This window comes from Salmo trutta, chromosome 1, assembly GCF_901001165.1.
Source record: "Salmo trutta chromosome 1, fSalTru1.1, whole genome shotgun sequence".
Classification (NCBI taxonomy): Eukaryota; Metazoa; Chordata; class Actinopteri; order Salmoniformes; family Salmonidae; genus Salmo; species Salmo trutta.
In genome coordinates, this window is record NC_042957.1 from 41265108 (window position 1) to 41287643 (window position 22536).

General features: G+C 45.0%; 1 protein-coding gene across 1 annotated transcript in view; it reads right to left on the reverse strand.

Annotated features, from left to right (window-relative positions):
* Positions 1 to 20789, reverse strand: part of dusp10 (dual specificity phosphatase 10) — a 29570-nt gene extending 8781 nt beyond the window's left edge. The window contains exons 1-2 of the mRNA XM_029756337.1: positions 20523 to 20789; positions 17393 to 18260 (exon numbers count right to left, since the gene is read on the reverse strand). Of these exons, the coding sequence (XP_029612197.1) occupies positions 17393 to 18212 (820 nt within the window). The 5' untranslated portion in view covers positions 18213 to 18260; positions 20523 to 20789. The remainder of the gene's footprint in view (positions 1 to 17392; positions 18261 to 20522) is intronic.
* Positions 20790 to 22536: the final 1747 nt, after the last annotated feature.

A 22536-nucleotide genomic window follows, 5' to 3' on the forward strand; every position in this document is an offset into this window, starting at 1 on the left:
TGGACCCCTTTTACTGCCGACACGGAGCCCCGCCGATCCATCACGACTGGACTACCAACGTAATCTGCATGAGGTGTTTTTTCCACTGGCTAATCCGTCGCGACGTCCCCTGAATGCACATCTGCTAGCCTGATAGCAGCGGCCCGCTGGCTGTCTAGAGCATATCAGACTGTTAGCTGAAGAGGCCCATCGGACAAATTCTTTGGCCACTATACCTATTTTGCCAATTGGCCTGCACCCCTTTACCACACTCTGCTGATCAATCACGACTGGTCTGCCGATGTAACAGCACGAGGGGGCTACAACAGACTTCTTCGGTCGCGACGTCCCTCTAAGGCCCTATTGCTAGCTTGCTAGCCCCAGCCCGCTAGCTGTCTGAATTGCCGTGTCTCCAGCCCGCCGAGCTACTCACTGGACCCCTATAATCACTTGGCTACGCATGCCTCTCCCTAATGTCAATATGCCTTGTCCATCGCTGTTTTGGTTAGTGATTGTTGCCTTACTTCACTGTAGAGCCTCTAGCCCTGGTCAATACGCCTTAGCTAACCCTTTATTTCCACCTCCCACACAAGCGGTGACCTCACCTGGTTTAAATAATGTTTCTAGAGACAATATCTCTCTCATCGTCACTCAATGCATAGGTTTACCTCCACTGTATTCACATCCTACCATACCTTTGTCTGTACATTATGCCTTGAATCTATTCTACCATTCCCAGAAACCTGCTCCTTTTACTCTGTTCCAAACGTACTAGACTACCAGTTCTTATAGCCTTTAGCCATACCCTTATCCTACTCCTCCTCTGTTTCTCTGGTGATGTAGAGGTTAATCCAGGCCCTGCAGTGCCTAGCTCCACTCCCATTCCCCAGGCGCTCTCATTTGTTGACTTCTGTAACTGTAAAAGCCTTGGTTTCATGCATGTTAACATTAGAAGCCTCCTCCCTAAGTTTTGTTTTATTCACTGCTTTAGCACACTCTGCCAACCCAAATGTCTTAGCTGTGTCTGAATCCTGGCTTAGGAAGACAACCAAAAACCCTGAAATCTCCATCCCTAACTATAACATTTTCCAACAAGATAGAACTGAAAAAGGGGGCGGAGTTGCAATCTACTGCAAAGATAGCCTGCAGAGTTTTGTCTTACTATCCAGGTCTGTACCCAAACAATTCGAGCATCTACTTCTAAAAATGCACCTTCCCAGAAACAAGTTTCTCACCGTTTCCGCTTGCTATAGACCACCCTCTGCCCCCAGCTGTGCCCTCGACACCATATGTGAATTGATTGCCCCCCCATCTATCTTCAGAGCTCGTGCTGCTACAGTGAGGGAAAAAGTATTTGATCCCCTGCTGATTTTGTACGTTTGCCCTCTGACAAAGAAATGATCAGTCTATAATTTTAATGGTAGGTTTATTTGAACAGTGAGAGACAGAATAACAACAAAAAAATCCAGAAAAAACGCATGTCAAAAATGTTATAAATTTATTTGCATTTTAATGAGGGAAATAAGTATTTGACCCCTCTGCAAAACATGACTTAGCACTTGGTGGCAAAACTCTCGTTGACAATCACAGAGGTCAGACGTTTCTTGTAGTTGGCCACCAGGTTTGCACACATCTCAGGAGGGATTTTGTCCCACTCCTCTTTGCAGATCTTCTCCAAGTCATTAAGGTTTCGAGGCTGATGTTTGGCAACTCGGACCTTCGGCAACTCGAACCTTCAGCTCCCTCCACAGTGGCTAGGCCACTCCAGGACCTTAATGTGCTTCTTCTTGAGCCACTCCTTTGTTGCCTTGGCCGTGTGTTTTGGGTCATTGTCATGCTGGAATACCCATCCACGACCCATTTTCAATGCCCTGGCTGAGGGAAGGAGGTTCTCACCCAAGATTTGACGGTACATGGCCCCGTCCATCGTCCCTTTGATGCGGTGAAGTTGTCCTGTCTTAGCAGAAAAACACCCCCAAAGCTTAATGTTTCCACCTCCATGTTTGACAGTGTTCTTGGGGTCATAGGCAGAATTCCTCCTCCTCCAAACACGGCGAGTTGAGTTGATGCCAAAGAGCTCCATTTTGGTCTCATCTGACCACAACACTTTCACCCAGTTGTCCTCTGAATCATTCAGATGTTCATTGGCAAACTTCAGACGGGCATGTATATGTGCTTTCTTGAGCAGGGGGAACTTGTGGGCGCTGCAGGATTTCAGTCCTTCACGGCGTAGTGTGTTACCAATTGTTTTCTTGGTGACTATGGTCCCAGCTGCCTTGAGATCATTGACAAGATCCTCCCGTGTAGTTCTGGGCTGATTCCTCACCGTTCTCATGATCATTGCAACTCCACGAGGTGAGATCTTGCATGGAGTCCCAGGCCTGAGAGAGATTGACAGTTCTTTTGTGTTTCTTTCATTTGTGAATAATTGCACCAACTGTTGTCACCTTCTCACCAAGCTGCTTGGCGATGGTCTTGTAGCCCATTCCAGCCTTGTGTAGGTCTACAATCTTGTCCCTGACATCCTTGGAGAGCTCTTTGGTCTTGGCCATGGTGGAGAGTTTGGAATCTGATTGATTGCTTCTGTGGACAGGTGTCTTTTATACAGGTAACAAACTGAGATTAGGAGCACTCCCTTTAAGAGTGTGCTCCTAATCTCAGCTCGTTACCTGTATAAAAGACACCTGGGAGCCAGAAATCTTTCTGATTGAGAGGGGGTCAAATAGTTATTTCCCTCATTAAAATGCAAATCATTTTATAACATGTTTGACATGTTTTTTATATATTTTTGTTGTTGTTGTTCTGTCTCACACTGTTCAAATAAACCTACCATTAAAATGCAAATCAATTTATGACATTTTTGACATGCGTTTTTCTGGATTTTTTTGTTGTTATCCTGTCTGCCCTTGACCAGCACAAAAACATCCTGTGGCGTTCTGCATCAGCATCGAATAGCCCCTGTGATATGCAACTTTTCAGGGAAGTTAGGAACAAATATACACAGGCAGTTAGGAAAGCTAAGGCTAGCTTTTTCAAGCAGAAATTTGCATCCTGCAGTACAAACTAGAGGTTGACCGATTATGATTTTTTTTCACCGCCGATCCCGATACCGATTATTGGAGGACCAAAGAAAAGCGGATACCGATTAATCGGACAATTTTTTTATTTATTTGTAATAATGACAATTATAACAATACTGAATGAACACTTATTTTAACTTAATATAATACATAAATACTATCAATTTAGCCTCAAACAAATAATGAAACATGTTCAATTTGGTTTAAATAATGCAAAAACTAAGTGTTGGAGAAGAAAGTAAAAGTGCAATTATGTGCCATGTAAAAAAAGCTAACGTTTAAGTTCCTTGCTCAGAACATGAGAACATATGAAAGCTGGTGGTTCCTTTTAACATGAGTCTTCAATATTCCCAGGTAAGAAGTTTTAGGTTGTAGTTATTATACGATATAGGAATTATAGGACTATTTCTCTCTATACGATTTGTATTTCATATACCTTTGACTATTAGATGTTCTTATAGGCACTTTAGTATTGCCAGTGTAACGGTATAGCTTCCGTCCCTCTCCTCGCTCCTACCTGGGCTCAAACCAGGAACACATCGACAACAGCCACCCTCGAAGCAGCGTTACCCATGCAGAGCAAGGGAACAACTACTCCAAGTCTCAGAGCAAGTAAAGTCACCGATTGAAACGATATTAGCATGCACCCCGCTAACTAGCTAGCCATTTCACATCGGTTACACCAGCCTAATCTCGGGAGTTGATAGGTTTGAAGTCATAAACAGCGAATGCTTGAAGCATTGCAAGAGCTGCTGGAAAACACACGAAAGTGCTCTTTGAATGAATGCTTACGAGCATGCTGTTGCCTACCATCGCTCAGTCAGACTACTCTATCAAATCATAGACTTAATTATAACATAATAACACACAGAAATACGAGCCTTTGGTCATTAAAATGGTCGAATCCGGAAACTATCATTTCGAAAACAAAACGTTTATTCTTTAAGTGAAATACGGAACCGTTCCGTATTTTATCTAACGGATGGCATCCCTAAGTCTAAATATTGTTACAGTCAATGTTATGTCATAATTATGTACAATTCTGGCAAATTAATTACGGCCTTTTTTAGGAATAAATGGACTTCACACAGTTTGAGCCAGGTGGCCCAAACTGCTGCATATACCCTGACTGCTTGCACGGAACGCAAGAGAAGTGACACAATTGCCCTAGTTATAAGAAATTCATGTTAGCAGGCAATATTAACTAAATATGCAGGTTTAAAAATAAATACTTGTGTATTGATTTTAAAGAAAGGCATTGATGTTTATGGTTAGGTACATTGGTGCAACGACAGTGCTTTTTTTGCAAATGCGCTTTTGTTAAATCATCACCCGTTTGTCGAAGTAGGCACCGCATCGATTATATGCAACGCAGGACACGCTAGATAAACTAGTAATTATGTTAAGATTGATTGTTTTTTATAAGTTAAGTTTAATGATAGCTAGCAACTTACCTTGGCTTCTTGCTGCCCTCGCGTAACAGGTAGTCAGCCTGCCACGCAGGCTCCTCGTGGAGTGCAATGTAAGGCAGGTGGTTAGAGCGTTGGACTAGTAACCGGAAGGTTGCAAAAATGAATCCCCGAGCTGACAAGGTAAAAATCTGTCGTTCTGCCCCTGAACAAGGCAGTTAACCCACCGTTCCTAGGCCATCATTGAAAATAAGAATGTGTTCTTAACTGACTTGCCTAGTTAAATAAAGGTGAAATATATATATATTTTTTAAAACACTCACTCTGAGGGTAAATAATGGAAGGAGAGTCTCTTCACATGAGTCCTAAAGGCGTTGAACATTACTACAGTTGAATAAATCATAGTGACCACCACAACCTAGTTATGACATTACTAGGGGGGGTGTGTGTGTGTGTGTGTGTGTCTGTGTGTCAAGATTCTCTAATGATGCATTACATAGCTTTCTCTTTCTGGATTTTTCAACAAATTAACAGATTCAACTGTTCAACCAAAATCATCTTTGAAATAATTGTACTTGTATTGCACATATTCAAGCGGCGCCTTTCTTGTGGAGATGCGCTCAATTGGTAAATAGCTTCTTTTGAGAGGTGAGAGTGAGAAAAGTAGAAAAGGCAGAATAATTTTCTGCCACATTGTGGAGAGAGGTGAGATCTGTGAAGCATCTTTCGACAATCTCATGGAGGAAAGCACCTTCATGTGTCTCTCTCACTTTTAGAAGCCTCCAGCACAGTTCCTCACTCATAAATTACAACTTCTCTGAAGCTCTGAGGGCTTCTCACAGGTTCCACTATTCAGTGCTATCCAGCAACTGTAAGGTCCACAGTCTTACATCAATCATGATGTTTGCTTATGACACATTTGACAGCTATATAACTCATTACTACATTTAGGTCTGGGTCACAGGGAAAAAAGCAAGTCAGGACTAGAAATGTTGCTGTTCTATGCATCAAAATATGCCATCCAAGTTCCAACAACCATATTGATGTACGCCATTTGATGATTTATTATTCTGGAGAAAGCCCAATGATTAAACCGGAGACTGAGGTTGCATCCCAAAGATGGCGCCGACAGTCCTTAGGAAACATTGAAGTATTTTTTTTAAATGTATTATTTCTAACACTGGTGGCCCAGAAAATCTTAAGTGTTATTGCATACAGCCGGGAAGAACTATTGAATATCAGAGTGAAGTCAACTTACCAGCACTATGACCAGGAGTACGACTTTCCTGAAGCGGATCCTTTGTCCGAACCACCCAGGGCATCTGAACTGATTCAAGAGGCTGACCCAAAACAACGTCGCCGTAGACGGTGCGGCCTTCTGGTCAGACTTCGGAGGCACACACACTACCCACCGCTTCCGAATATATTACTCACTAATGTCCAGTCTATAGATAACAAGGTAGATGAAATTAGGTCAAGGGTTGCTTTCCAGAGAGACATCAGGGATTGTAACATACTCTGTTTCACGGAAACATGACTCTCTCGGGATTTGCTGTCGGAGTCGGTACTGCCACCGGGATTCTTTGTGCGTCGCGCCGACAGAAATAAACATCTCTCTGGGAAGAAGAAGGGCGGGGGTGTATGTTTCATGATTACCGACTCATGGTGTAATCGTAACAACATACAGGAACTCAAGTCCTTTTGTTCACCTGACCTAGAATTCCTCACAATCAAATGCCAACCGTATTATCTCCCGCTAGAATTCTCGTCGGTTATTGTCACAGCTATGTATATCCCCCTTCAAGCCCATACCACGACGGCCCTCAAGGAACTTCACTGGACATTATGCAAACTGGAAACCATACATCCTGAGGCTGCATTTATTGTAGCTGGGGATTTTAACAAAGCAAATTTGAGAACAAGGCTACCTAAATTCTATCAGCATATTGATTGTAGTACTCGCGCTGGCAAAACTCTGGATCACTGCAACTCTAACTTCCGCGATGCATACAAGGCCCTCCCCCGCCCTCCCTTCCGCAAATCTGATCACAACTCCATTTTGCTCCTCCCTTCCGATAGGCAGAAACTCAAACAGGATGTACCCGTGACAAGGACAATTCAACGCTGGTCTGACCAATCGGAATCCACACTTCAAGATTGTTTTGATCACGTGGACTGGGATATGTTCAAAGCCACAGAGAATAATATCGATTTATACGCTGATTCGGTGAGTGAGTTTATAAGGAAGTGCATAGGAGATGTTGTATCCACTATGACTATTAAAACCTACCCTAACCAGAAACCGTGGATAGATGGCGGCATTCACACAAAACTGAAAGCGCGAACCACTGCATTTAACCATGGAAAGTCTACTGGGAATATGACCGAATACAAACAGTGTAGTTATTCCCTCAGTAAGGCAATCAAACAAGGTGAAATGTCAGTATAGAGACAAAGTGGAGTCACAAATCAACGGCTCAGACACAAGACGTATGTGGCAGGGTCAAAAGACAATCAAGGACTACAAAAAGAAAACCAGCCACGTCACAGACATCGACGTCTTGCTTCCACACAAACTAAACACCTTCTTTGCCCAGTTTGAGGATAATACAGTGCCACCTACCAAGGACAACGTGTGCTCTCCTTCTCCGTGGTCAACGTAAGTAAGTAAGACATTTAAACGTGTTAACCCTCGCAAGGCTGCCGGCCCAGAGAGCATCCCTAGCAGTGTCCTCAGAGCATGCTGGCTGGTGTGTTTAAGAAAATACTCAATCTCTCCCTATCCCAGTCTGCAGTCCCCCACATGCTTCAAGATGGCCACCTTTGTTCCTGTACCCAAGAAGGCAAAGGTAACTGAACTAAATGACTATCGCCCCGTAGCACTCACTTCTGGCATCATGAAGTGCTTTGATAAACTAGTCAAGGATCATATCACCTCCACCTTACCTGCCACCCTAGACCCACTTCAATTTGCGTACCACCCCAATAGGTCCACAGGTGATGCAATCGCCATCACACTGCACAATCTCACCTGGACACGAGGAATACCTATGTAAGAATGTTGTTCATTGACTATAGCTCAGCATTCAACACCATAGTACCCTCCAAGCTCATCATTAAGCTTGAGGTCCTGGGTCTCAACCCCGCCCTGTGCAATTGGGTCCTGGATTTCCTGACGGGCCACCCCCAGATGGTGAAGGTAGGAAACAACATCTCCACTTCGCTGGTTCACCAATGACTGCGTGGCCATGCACACCTCCAACACCTCCAAAACCGTTTTCACATTTCATTAATGTATGAGTAAATTGTAACTAACATTTGGTATCCCTCCTTATGGGTAAATTAACTGCCATTCGTAAATTTCACGAACAATTCTCAGGAAATCAAAAAAAAACACTGTCCGCCAAAAATATCAACCACATATGTTTCATGGTCTATGTACATTACACGGCCGAAAGTATGTGGAAACCCGCTCGTAGAACATTTCATTCGACGTGGTTGAGGTCAGGGCTCTGTGCAGGCCAGTCAAGTTCTTCCACATCACGGACAAACTGAAATGGCCCACCCACACAGAGAGTGTGGTGAAGAAGGAGCAACAGTGCCTCTTCAACCTCAGGAGGCTGAAGAAATTTGGCTTGTCACCTAAAACCCTCACAAACTTTTACAGATGCACAATTGAGAGCATCCTGTCGGGCTGCATCACCGCCTGGTACGGCAACTGCACTGCCCATAACCGCAGGGCTCTCCAGAGGGTGGTGTGGTCTGCACAACGTATCACCGGAGGCAAACTACCTTCCCTCCAGGATACCTACAGCATCCAATGTCACAGGAAGGCCAAAAAGATCATCAAGGACAACAACCACCCAAACCATTGCCAGTTCACCCCGCTACCACCCATAAGGCGAGGTCTGTACAGGTATATCAAAGATGGGACCGAGAGACTGAAAAATAGCTTTTATCTCAAGGCCATCAGACTGTTAAATAGCCATCACTAACACAGTGAGGCTGCTGCCTATATACAGACTTGAAGTCATTGGATCAATAGTCACTTTAATAATGCCACTTTAATAATGTTTACATATCTTACATTACTCATCTCATATATATATATACTGTATTTGATACCATCTAGTGCCTCTTGCCTACGCCGCTCTGTCATTGCTCATCCATATATTTATATGTATATATTCTTATTCCATTCCTTACTTAGATGTGTGTGTATTAGGTAGTTGTTGTGGAATTGTTAGATTACGTGTTAGATATTTCTGCACTGTCGGAACTAGAAGCACAAGCATTTCGCTACACTTGCAATACATCTGCTAACCATGTGTATGTGACCAATAAAATTTGATTTGATTTGAAATGACACCCTATTCCCTATGTACTTTTGATTGAAAAGTAGTGCACTAAGTAGCTAGGGAATGGAATGTTATTTGGGATGCATCCAAAACAGTTTTCACATTTCATTATTAATGTATGAGTAAATCTTAACTAACATTTGGTATCCCTCCTTATGGGTAAATTAACTACCATTCATACATTTCACGAACAATTATTTTACTGGACCGAAGGCGTCTAACCTGAACCATGAAAAACAGCCCCAAACCATTATTCCTCCTTCACCAAACTTTACAGTTGGCACTATGCATTGGGGCAGGTAGCGTTCTCTTGGCATCCGCCAAACCCAGATTCTTCTGTCAGACTGCCAGATGGTCAAGCGTGATTCATCACTCCAGAGAACACGTTTCCACTGCTCCAGAGTCCAATGGCAGTGAGCTTTACACCACTCCAGCTGGGCATTGCGCATGATGATCTTAGGCTTATGTGGAGTTGCTCGACCATGGAAACCCATTTCATGAAGCTCCAGACGAACAGTTCTTGTGCTGACGTTGCTTCCAGAGGCAGTTTGGAACTCGTGAGTGTTGCAACCGAGGACAGACGATTTATACGCGTTACACACTTCAGCACTCGGCAGTCCCAATCTGTGAGCTTGTGTGTCCTGCGGCCGAGTCGTTGTTGCTCCTAGACGTTTCCACTTCACAATAACGCTTACAGTTGACCCGGACAGCTCTATCAGGTCAGACATTTTAAGAACTGACTTGTTGGAAATGTGGCATCCTATGACGGTGCCACGTTGAAAGTCACTGAGCTCTACAGAACGGGCCATTCTACTGCCAATGTTTGTCCATGGAGATCGCATGGCTGTGTGCTCAATTTTATACAGCTGTCAGCAACGGGTGTAGATGAAATTAGAGGTCGACCGATTAATCAGAATGGCCGATTAATTAGGGCTGATTGCAAGTTTTCATAACAATCGGACATCGGTATTTTGGAGCACCGATTTGGGCGATTTATTTTTTTAATTTTTTTTTTTTTACACCTTTATTTAACGAGGCAAGTCAGTTAAGAACACATTCTTATTTTCAATGATGGCCTAGGAACGGTGGGTTAACTGCCTTGTCAGCTCGGGGATTCAATCTTGCAACCTTACGGTTAACTAGTCCAACGCTCTAACCACCTGCCTTACATTGCACTCCACGAGGAGCCTGCCTGTTACGCGAATGCAGTAAGAAGCCAAGGTAAGTTGCTAGCTAGCATTAAACTTATCTTATAAAAAACAATCAATCAATCATAATCACTAGTTAACTACACATGGTTGATGATATTACTAGTTTATCTAGCGTGTCCTGCGTTGGATATAATCGATGCTGGGCGCATTCGCGAAAAAGGTCTGTCGTTGCTCCAACGTGTACCTAACCATAAACATCAATGCCTTTCTTAAAATCAATACACAAGTATATATATTTTTACCTGCATATTTAGTTAATATTGCCTGCTAACATGAATTTCTTTTAACTAGGAAAATTGTGTCACTTCTCTTGCAACAGAGTCAGGGTATATGCAGCAATTTGGGCCGCCTGGCTCGTTGCGAACTCCTAACAAAGACAGCCAACTTTGCCAAACGGGGGATGATTTAACAAAAGCGCATTTGTGAAAAATGCACAATCGTTGCACGACTGTACTTAACCATAAACATCAATTCCTTTCTTAAAATCAATACACAGAACTATATATTTTAAACCTGCATATTTAGCTAAAAGAAATCCAGGTTAGCTGGCAATATTAACCAGGTGAAATTGTGTCAGTTCTCTTGCGTTCATTGCACGCAGAGTCAGGGTATATGCAACAGTTTTGCCGCCTGGCTCGTTGCGAACTAATTTGCCAGAATTTTACGTAATTATGATATAACATTGAAGGTTGTGCAATGTAACAGGAATATTTAGACTTATGGATGCCATCCGTTATATAAAATACGGAACGGCTCCGTATTTTACTGAAAGAATAAACGTTATGTTTTCGAGATGATAGTTTCTGGATTCGACCATTTTAATGACCTAAGGCTTGTATTTCTGTGTGTTATTATGTTATAATTAAGTCTATAATTTGATAGAGCAGTCTGACTGAGCGATGGTAGGCACCAGCAGGCTCGTAAGCATTCATTCAAACAGCACTTTCGTGCGTTTTGCCAGCAGCTCTTAGCAATGCTTCAAGCATTGCACTGTTTATAACTTCAAGCCTATCACCTTTACATTTACATTTAAGTCATTTAGCAGACGCTCTTATCCAGAGCGACTTACAAATTGGTGCATTCACCTATAATATCCAGTAGAACAACCACTTTACAATAGTGCATCTAAATCTTTTAAGGGGGGGTGGGGTTAGAAGGATTACTTTATCCTATCCCAGGTATTCCTTAAAGAGGTGGGGTTTCAGGTGTCTCCGGAAGGTGGTGATTGACTCCGCTGTCCTGGCATCGTGAGGGAGCTTGTTCCACCATTGGGGTGCCAGAGCAGCGAACAGTTTTGACTGGGCTGAGCGGGAACTGTGCTTCCTCAGAGGTAGGGAGGCGAGCAGGCCAGAGGTGGATGAACGCAGTGCCCTTGTTTGGGTGTAGGGCCTGATCAGAGCCTGAAGGTACGGAGGTGCCGTTCCCCTCACAGCTCCGTAGGCAAGCACCATGGTCTTGTAGCGGATGCGAGCTTCAACTGGAAGCCAGTGGAGAGAGAGGAGGAGCGAGGTGACGTGAGAGAACTTGGGAAGGTTGAACACCAGAAGGGCTGCGGCGTTCTGGATGAGTTGTAGGGGTTTAATGGCAAAGGCAGGGAGCCCAGCCAACAGCGAGTTGCAGTAATCCAGACGGGAGATGACAAGTGCCTGGATTAGGACCTGCGCCGCTTCCTGTGTGAGGCAGGGTCGTACTCTGCGAATGTTGTAGAGCATGAACCTACAGGATCGGGTCACCGCCTTGATGTTAGTGGAGAACGACAGGGTGTTGTCCAGGATCACGCCAAGGTTCTTAGCACTCTGGGAGGAGGACACAAGGGAGTTGTCAACCGTGATGGCGAGATCATGGAACGGGCAGTCCTTCCCCAGGAGGAAGAGCAGCTCCGTCTTGCCGAGGTTCAGCTTGAGGTGGTGATCCGTCATCCACACTAATATGTCTGCCAGACATGCAGAGATGCGATTCGCCACCTGGTTGTCAGAAGGGGGAAAGGAGAAGATGAATTGTGTGTCGTCTGCATAGCAATGATAGGAGAGACCGTGTGAGGATATGACAGAGCCAAGTGACTTGGTGTATAGCGAGAATAGGAGAGGGCCTAGAACAGAGCCCTGGGGGACACCAGTGGTGAGAGCACGTGGTGCGGAGACAGATTCTCGCCACGCCACCTGGTAGGAGCGACCTGTCAGGTAAGACGCAATCCAAGCGTGGGCCGCGCCGGAGATGCCCAGCTCGGAGAGGGTGGAGAGGAGGATCTGATGGTTCACAGTATCAAAGGCAACAGATAGGTCTAGAAGGATGAGAGCAGAGGAGAGAGAGTTAGCTTTAGCAGTGCGGAGAGCCTCCGTGACACAGAGAAGAGCAGTCTCAGTTGAATGCCCAGTCTTGAAACCTGACTGATTAGGATCAAGAAGGTCGTTCTGAGAGAGATAGCAGGAGAGCTGGCCAAGGACGGCACGTTCAAGAGTTTTGGAGAGAAAAGAAAGAAGGGATACTGGTCTGTAGTTGTTGACATCGGAGGGATCGAGTGTAGGTTTTTTCAGAAGGGGTGCAACTCTCGCTCTCTTGAAGACGGAAGGGACGTAGCCAGCGGTCAAGGATGAGTTGATGAGCGAGGTGAGGTAGGGGAGAAGGTCTCCGGAAATGGTCTGGAGAAGAGAGGAGGGGATAGGGTCAAGTGGGCAGGTTGTTGGGCGGCCGGCCGTCACAAGACGCGAGATTTCATCTGGAGAGAGAGGGGAGAAAGAGGTCAAAGCACAGGGTAGGGCAGTGTGAGCAGGACCAGCGGTGTCGCTTGACTTAGCAAACGAGGATCGGATGTCGTCAACCTTCTTTTCAAAATGGTTGACGAAGTCATCCGCAGTGAGGGAGGAGGGGGGGGGAGGGGGAGGAGGATTCAGGAGGGAGGAGAAGGTAGCAAAAAGCTTCCTAGGGTTAGAGGCAGATGCTTGGAATTTAGAGTGGTAGAAAGTGGCTTTAGCAGCAGAGACAGAAGAGGAAAATGTAGAGAGGAGGGAGTGAAAGGATGCCAGGTCCGCAGGGAGGCGAGTTTTCCTCCATTTCCGCTCGGCTGCCCGGAGCCCTGTTCTGTGAGCTCGCAGTGAGTCGTCGAGCCACGGAGCAGGAGGGGAGGACCGAGCCGGCCTGGAGGATAGGGGACAGAGAAAATCAAAGGATGCAGAGAGGGAGGAGAGGAGGGTTGAGGAGGCAGAATCAGGAGATAGGTTGGAGAAGGTTTGAGCAGAGGGAAGAGATGATAGGATGGAAGAGGAGAGAGTAGCGGGAGAGAGAGAGCGAAGGTTGGGACGGCGCAATACCATCCGAGTAGGGGCAGAGTGAGAAGTTTTGGATGAGAGCGAGAGGGAAAAGGATACAAGGTAGTGGTCGGAGACTTGGAGGGGAGTTGCAATGAGATTAGTGGAAGAACAGCATCTAGTAAAGATGAGGTCAAGCGTATTGCCTGCCTTGTGAGTAGGGAGGGAAGGTGAGAGGGTGAGGTCAAAAGAGGAGAGGAGTGGAAAGAAGGAAGCAGAGAGGAATGAGTCGAAGGTAGATGTGGGGAGGTTAAAGTCACCCAGAACTGTGAGAGGTGAGCCATCCTCAGGAAAGGAACTTATCAAGGCGTCAAGCTCATTGATGAACTCTCCAAGGGAACCTGGAGGGCGATAAATGATGAGGATGTTAAGCTTGAAAGGGCTGGTAACTGTGACAGCATGGAATTCAAATGAGGAGATAGACAGATGGGTCAGGGGAGAAAGAGAGAATGTCCACTTGGGAGAGATGAGGATTCCAGTGCCACCACCCCGCTGGCTCGATGCTCTAGGGGTATACGAGAACACGTGGGCAGACGAGGAGAGAGCAGTAGGAGTAGCAGTGTTATCTGTGGTAATCCATGTTTCCGTCAGCGCCAGGAAGTCTAGGGACTGGAGGGTAGCATAGGCTGCGATGAACTCAGCCTTGTTGGCCGCAGACCGGCAGTTCCAGAGGCTGCCGGAGACCTGGAACTCCACGTGGGTCGTGCGCGCTGGGACCACCAGGTTAGAGTGGCAGCGGCCACGCGGTGTGGAGCGTTTGTATGGCCTGTGCAGAGGGGAGAGAACAGGGATAGACAGACACATAGTTGACAAGCTACAGAAGAGGCTACGCTAATGCAAAGAAGATTGGAATGACAAGTGGACTACACGTCTCGAATGTTCAGAAAGTTAAGCTTACGTTGCAAAAAATCTTATTGACTAAAATGACGAAAATGATACAGTACTGCTGGCTGGTGGAGTAGGCTAGCTAGCAGTGGCTGCGTTGTTGACTTTGTTTGAACGTGTAGCTGGCTAGGTGTAGCTGGCTAGGTGACCTCGATAGTTTCAGTACTACACCATGTCATGATACAAAAGCAACTTTGTAGCTAGCTAACATAACACTAATCAAGACGTTCCTTTGTAATGTATTTAGTTTCTACAGTGCTACTCGTCGGTAATAGTTGGCTGGGTTTGGAAAAATGGCGTCGCGGGGGACGGCAATAGCTGGCTAGCTAACCTCGATAATTACTAAACTACACAATTATCAAGCTATGACAAAGACAACTATGTAGCTAGCTAGCCAACACTGCACTAGTCAAATCGTTCCGTTGTAAAGTATTAGTATCTACAGCGCTGCTAGTCGGTAACGGTTGGCTAGCTGTTGGCTAGCTAGCTAGCAGTGGGTTAATGATGACTAGGTGTGTTGACTACGTCTGGCGTCGCGGCTGGCTAGTTACTAATAATTACTCTAAACTACACAATTATCTTAGATGCAAAGACAGCAAAGACAACTATGTAGCTGGCTCACTAACACTACACTAATCAAGTCATTCCGTTGTAAAGTATTAGTATCTACAGCGCTGCTAGTCGGTAACGGTTGGCTAGCTAGCTAGCAGTGGGTTAATGAAGACTAGGTGTGTTGACTAAGTCTGGCGTCTCGTCGCGGCTGGCTAGTTACTAACAATTACTCTAAACTACACAATTATCTTAGATGCAAAGACAGCAAAGACAACTATGTAGCTGGCTCACTAACACTACACTAGTCAAGTCGTTCCGTTGTAATGTAATATATTCTACAGTGCTGCTAGTCGGTGGAAGTTGGCTGGTTGGCTAGCTAGCAGTGTTGACTAGCTAGCTAGCAGTGATGACTACGTTAGGAGGACGAAGATAGCTAACTTCGATAATTACTCTAAGCTACACGATTATCTTTGATACAAAGACGGCTATGTAGCTAGCTAAGAAAAAATTGCTCAGATCAAACAAATCAAACCGTTGTAATGTAGTGAAGTGTAATATTACCTGTGGAGTGAAGCGTAGTGCGACTGCTCGCTCCAAACCTATCAACTCCCGAGATTAGGCTGGTGTAACCGATGTGAAATGGCTAGCTAGTTAGCGGGGTGCGCGCTAATAGCGTTTCAAACGTCACTCGCTCTTAGACTTGGAGTAGTTGTTCCCCTTGCTCTGCATGGTTAACGCTGCTTCAAGGGTGGCTGTTGTCGATGTGTTCCTGGTTCAAGCCCAGGTAGGAGCGAGGAGAGGGACGGAAGCTATACCGTTACACTGGCAATACTAAAGTGCCTATAAGAACATCCATTAGTCAAAGGTATATGAAATACAAATCGTATAGAGAGAAATAGTCCTATAATTCCTATAATAACTACAACCTAAAACTTCTTACCCGGGAATAATGAAGACTCATGTTAAAAGGAACCACCAGCTTTCATATGTTCTCATGTTCTGAGCAAGGAACTAAAACGTTAGCTTTTTTACATGGCACATATTGCACTTTTACTTTCTTCTCCAACACTTTGTTTTTGCATTATTTAAACCAAATTGAACATGTTTCATTATTTATTTGAGGCTAAATTGATAGTATTTATGTATTATATTAAGTTAAAATAAGTGTTCATTCAGTATTGTTGTAATTGTCATTATTACAAATAAATAAAACAATTGTCCGATTAATCGGTATCGGCTTTTTTTGGTCCTCCAATAATCAGTATCGGTGTTGAAAAATCATAATCGGTCGACCTCTAGTTGAGACCAGCAGAGACAGAGTCATGCATATCAGGAGATACAGGGTCGATGGAGCTCAGGGCTGAAGCTGAGTCGTTGGATTCCTGCAGCAGCAGATGTCTGCATTTCAGGGGAATTAAATCAGAAAAAAGACCAAGACATTCTGCTCTGCTGTAGCCTGCTCCCTGTTCCCCACCGACGGACGCAGAGGGAGGGCGAAGGAGGAAGAAAGGGGGAAGGAATGGAGGAAGCCACCAGGTCGAGAGGAGAGGGTAGAGAGGACAGTAGAGCCGTAGGAGGATGGGATGGCATCAAGGTGCTACAGTATGATCTCCCTGCAAGACGGCGTCTGCGAAGCAGACGGCAGACACATGTCCCAGCCCCCAACCCAGAACACATCCTGCTGCTGCTCCAGCTCTGCACACACACAAACACTCACACACAGACACACACGAACCGAAGATATAAAATATGGCACTAACCCAGAGGCTGCTGCCTCAACAGGGCTCAGTATTTACGAACAGCTGCCTCCTAGTCTCTGCACAACAGCCAAAGCATGTTACATACCCTGGCAGGACTAGAGCTGCCTGCCAAATTAAGATCTCTGTGTGTGTGTGTGTGTGTGTGTGTGTGTGTGTGTGTGTGTGTGTGTGTGTGTGTGTGTGTGTGTGTGTGTGTGTGTGTGTGTGTGTGTGTGTGTGTGTGTGTGTGTGTGTGTGTGAGAGAGAGAGTGTGCGTGTGCCTGCGTGCGTGGAGATGAAGCAGAAGTGTCAGTTTAGGCCTTCATACTGTAATTTTACATGGGTAGTACAAATTAAATTACAGTGTGAGTTACAGTGAAAGAGTCTTACACACAATGGAGGCAAGACAAAGTCCTTACATCTACTTTACACCTAACATGAGCCTATTCATCAGGGACATACATTCAATAGCAAATATCACCATTGCACCTCCAACTTCATTGCCTATTGTCATCTAAACCTCTATCTCCTTCACAACAGAAGCATAAAGACTCTGGAAAAGGACTCGGACGGACCAAATTAATGTTACGTAAACCAATCTCTCTCATCCTCTCAGAGACAAACCAGAGCTCTTAAAAAATTGTCTCTAATTAAAACAGTCCGGTAGGATTTTTATATGAAAGACCTCATCCTCGTCTTTCAACAATTCCAGTTAACATCCCTGGTGTTTCTATATTGACTCACTGAAGCGTCGACACAACCTCCGGAGAACCTCAAGATTATGATCTGAAAGGCAAAACTGATGCTAGATCCACACTCCTACACTACCTTATCTGAGACACTTTGTGAATATAAGCCCAGAACTTCGTCCTACCTTTGAGAACAATGGGGTCCTTGCCCTCCCTCCTCAGCGAATCCAGGACCACATGGAGGGGCTGCGAGGAGGTCATCCTCTGGGGATCCATGGTGTTTTCGTCGTACACCACGATCTCTTTGGAGAAAATGCTTTTGAAGGAGTCCTTGCCGGAAGACTCGCGGCACGACAGGAGGTCCAGCACTGTGATCTTGCCCTGCTGCAGCCGCCGCCGGCTGATCTTGTCCGAACAGTTGATGTGTACCGCGCCCTGGATGTGGCTCTTGTTGTACTCCATGAAGGGTCGGCAATCAATGATGACCGGGACCGGCCCAACCAGATGGCCCATGGGGCATCTGGCCATCCGCTTGGCCAGCTCATTGGGGTGGATGACCCGGATGGTGGACCCTAGAGCCTTGGGTGGGCCTGAGGTGAGACTGAGGTCGCTAAATGCCTCATGGTGGACCATGCCCATGGGGTTGGAGGAAGAGGCGGGTCCAGCATAGCTGAGGTTGGGGCTGCTGGCGCTCACCTGGCTCTGGTGGCTCTGCTGGTGGCGCTGGTTGTGCTGGCTGTCCTTCTCGTAGGTGGTGACCGAGCAGCAGCTGGCACTGCTGCATCCACACGACAGGGAGCGCGTGGAGCCGTTGGATGAGGGCATATACGTGAGGTTGGTCGCCCGGATCTTCACCACCGTGGTGCTAATGACCGTTGTCTTGCTGCCGTGGCTGGTGACGGTGGTGTCCAGGTAGCTGGTGTCCAGGCACAGTCGGAGTTCCTGAGGTCGGATCGGCCTTGGCAGCGCCACCACAATTCTGTCGTCGAGGGGAGATGGAGGCATGGGGAGGCTGAGGGTCGGGACGTCTACAGAGAACTACAAGAAGCCAGTCTACATGGGGAAAGATTGACAGAAGAAACAAAATGTCAGGGCTTGCATGCATAAAGCATTTCAGAGTAGGACTGCTGATTTAGGATATGTTTTGCCTTTTAGATAATAATAAATAAGATCATTGACACGGAGCTTGAAGCTAGACCAGCACTCCAAGATGCTTTATGAATATGGGCTTAGATTAGGATTCCATTGGTGCACTCACAAGAGTGCACCAACGGAATCCACTATAGACTAGAGCTCTTCATGGGTCCACCCTAACCTGAATACCCGAGCCCGAACCGGGACTCAAGCGGCCCCGGATCCAAAATTCTAACTTTTCCCTCAGGTTCAGGTCGGGTCCTGTTTGATTGTCATCGGTCTCGGGTCTATGTAACTGCTATTGATAGACCCAAGTGGACCCGAATGGACCTGACCACGGCTCTGCATAGCCTATAGCATATTTATTTTACAGTAATAAGGTGAATCTGTTCACTTATAGAAGGCCTAGCCAACATATGAAGACCAATTCATTAACGAGAAGAGCAACGTGGCTGATAATCTTTTTTTTTTATATTAAGGTCCAATTGGGTCTGATATAGTTGTAGGCGGGCCCATTTGGGTTCGGATCTGATTGTTCAAGTCCGGGTCCCCCTTTCCTTACAATTATTGTGTTGTATAGCACACTGTGTTACTTATACAACTAATATAAGGACAGGACATGAGACGGGAGTAGATTTCTTTTTTATATTACCTTTATTTAACTAGGCAAGTCAGTTAAGAACAAATTCTTATTTTCAATGACGGCCTAGGAACAGTGGGTTAACTGCCTTGATCAGGGGCAGAACAACAGATTTGTACCTTGTCAGCTCGGGGATTCGAACTTGCAACCTTTCCGTTACCAGTCCAACGCTCTAACCAAATTAACGTGGGCATTGTTTAATGCGTTTCACAGGAAGAACATTCCAAGCATTTCAAAGTAGGTAAGCAAGAGGGGGTTACAGGTGCCCTAAAGGGACAAAACTAAAATATCAATACACAACAGATTGGATCCATTCGCCCCGGGTCTGATTGTCCTCGGGTCCGTTCGGCCCAGTTAAACCAGAGAAGACTTCTGCTATAGGCTACGTGGGTAGAATCAATAATAACCGCAGCATCTGTCGAATAGCATGGAGGTTTGTTGATGACCATTGCCACTGACTCTGGGGACAGTGAATGAGAAACTAAACAGCTACAGTCACCAAATATCTGCTAAGTAAACGTCTGCAAGACAACTGCCACAGTCATGGGACTATGCAGGTAAAACAGAGCGCCTACTGACCATTTAGTGAGGGTGGATATAAACCATAGACTATGTGATATATGTGGAGTTTCCAATGAATATGTAGCCTATGAGCAAATAATATAATCGTCACAAATATGTGCAGGTCATACGGGGTTTGAAATTCACAGAGCAAATGGCTGGACTACGCAGCTAGGCTACTGTCAATTTCACATTGCAGTGCAATAAGGCTATGCATTTCAGGTGACAAAAAGACTGGAATACTGCTTCAACGTGTAGTAGAGCTACGCCGCAGTTTGGTCTCTCCCTCCAAATCACATCTGGGACAGTCATGGGCTGCGCGAGAGGCTGCTTAAATTTCATCAAACGTTGTAATAATAACGATGTAATAAGCCTGGTCCTCATATCAAAAGACTCACATGGTCGCGTCGTCCGGCCCGTGCATTTAGTGTCCAGCTGTTTCAACTGGCTGGTAATGTAAGAATAAATCACAGGGTGTACATTCAATGAAGAGACCGGCATGAGGACGTGCTGAGAATAAAAGTATGGAGGGCTTCGGCGGTACAGACACGGTTTGATTAGATGAAGCATGTCAATTCCAATTCAAAGACGCCGCGGTTGGACAGCACATATTTATCTCATATAGTGAAACATTGTATCATTTGTAGTGATAGTCTAGTCTGGATCATTTTGGCAACATTGTAGCCAGTAACAGATATTTGTTAAAAGTGATATTGAAAAGCCAACAGTTTATCATCTGACAGAGGTTGACATGAAGGAAATTAGTTCATGCAACGATCTAAAGGATATAGGATATATCGAATAGCCTATAGTTTCATGTGAAATTCCCAATATCTGAAATCGTTCATATTTAACGTTAGCACTGTTATGACTTGAAATTTCTGAGTATGGTCTGTTCATGTTGATAACGTCAGCGTAATTTCTATACAACTTGTAAGCTACATACACTGTGAAGGGTCGCCTAATAAAAGTGTACTTACATTTTTGTAAGACAATATTTTGGGTGCTCCGGTTGAATGTTGACGAATTTTATTTGTGCTCAATGTTGATTCCATTCAGCCTTTCCCAGTGCCGTGGATCCGCATCATTTTTACTTTTAGCCTGGTCCCCAGTAATAATATACAAGGGGTTCAGCCAACCTAGAGAAGTTGCACTTTAGGATTGGCACGGGTATGAGCCAATAAACGACTTCATTAATATGAAATTAGTCGTTTTGTACAGTGAGAGCGCAGCGAGAACCAACCCAGTAGTGCGTGTTCCGCAGCGGGTCTTAAAAATCGGCTAGCTAGGGGTAAATCTCAATTGTACCTCCTCGTGTACTTTCTCTTGTCTCCTCGCCTCCCTCTCAAAACACATTGGATGAGAAAGTCAAAGGGGAGGGACATTTGGCTTTCTCATCCAATGGATTTTGAGAAGGCGAGGAGAGCAGAGACAGGACGCGAGGAGTTAGTAATTGAGTTTCTCCTTAAATAGTCAAATGAACAATTCTCAGAGTCCCATGTATGAGAGTAGGGTGATGTCACTGGCAACCAATCTAAAGTGCGCTACGAGGAAGAGTGAAGCAAGTGTAGATTGATGATAACATTCTCAGATTAGAAATTCGTTCATCCTGTTTCGTCTTTAATGCGTTCTTCTCCGCCTATTTATATAGGAAATACAGTCATTACCACTGTAGTAGTTGCATGCAATTTAATAGTTTAATAATGATCGTTTTTTCAGGGGGAAACTGGTTTATAGTGATTCATATTATGCAGCTAGGCTATGATATTACAATGGTAATGCATAATCTACAATAGCCTATTATATGAGGTTATGGCCACAGGTGCCTTCAATTAGCCTGTCTATGCTACATGTTCATTGGAAATGATCTTGACAATTTGCTCATTTAGGGGTGTATCATAGATAATTATAGTCATGTGATGTCCTGCTCCAGAATAGCCATACCTAGGTTCTCCCCAGTAGATACTGTATAACAAGGCTCATGTCTCTGCATATAAGACCCTGAACCAATACTCTACTCAAGATATTTTAATGTAGGGCTAAGGCATGTATATTATACAGGCATTTAAAGGTTCATATTCCCCCTAATGTAGATATGAAAGGGCTCATGTCTCTGTTTATAAGACCCTGAACCAATACCCTACTCAAGATACTGTGATGTGTGGCTTGCACATCTAGGTTAAATGGACATATACTTGTTCATTATAGCCTGTATACGTTCTTCTTGGATTTTTTTATTTCACCTTTATTTAACCAGGTAGGCAAGTTGAGAACAAGTTCTCATTTACAATTGCGACCTGGCCAAGATAAAGCAAAGCAGTTCGACAACATACAACAACACAGAGTTACACATGGAGTAAAACAAATATACAGTCAATAATACAGTAGAAAAATAAGTCTATGTACGATGTGAGCAAATGAGGTGAGATAAGGGAGGTAAAGGCAAAAAAGTCCATGGTGGCAAAGTAAACACAATATAGCAAGTAAAACACTGGAATGGTAGATTTGTAGTAGAAGAAAGTGCAAAGTAGAAATAGAGATAATGGGGTGCAAAGGAGCAAAATAAAATAAATAAATACAGTAGGGGAAGAGGTAGTTGTTTGGGCTAAATTATAGATGGGCTATGTACAGGTGCAGTGATCTGTGAGCTGCTCTGACAGCTGGTGCGGGAGATAAGTGTTTCCAGTTTCAGAGATTTTTGTAGTTCGTTCCAGTCATTGGCAGCAGAGAACTGGAAAGAGAGACGGCCAAAGGAGGAATTGGCTTTGGGGGTGACCAGAGAGATATACCTGCTGGAGCGCGTGCTACAGGTGGGTGCTGCTATGGTGACCAGTGAGCGGAGATATGGGGGGACTTTACATTTACATACATTTTACATTTTAGCAGACGCTCTTATCCAGAGCAACTTACAGTGCATACATTTCATAATTTTTTTTCTGTACTGGTCCCCCATGGGAATCGAACCCACAACCCTGGCGTTGCAAACACCATGCT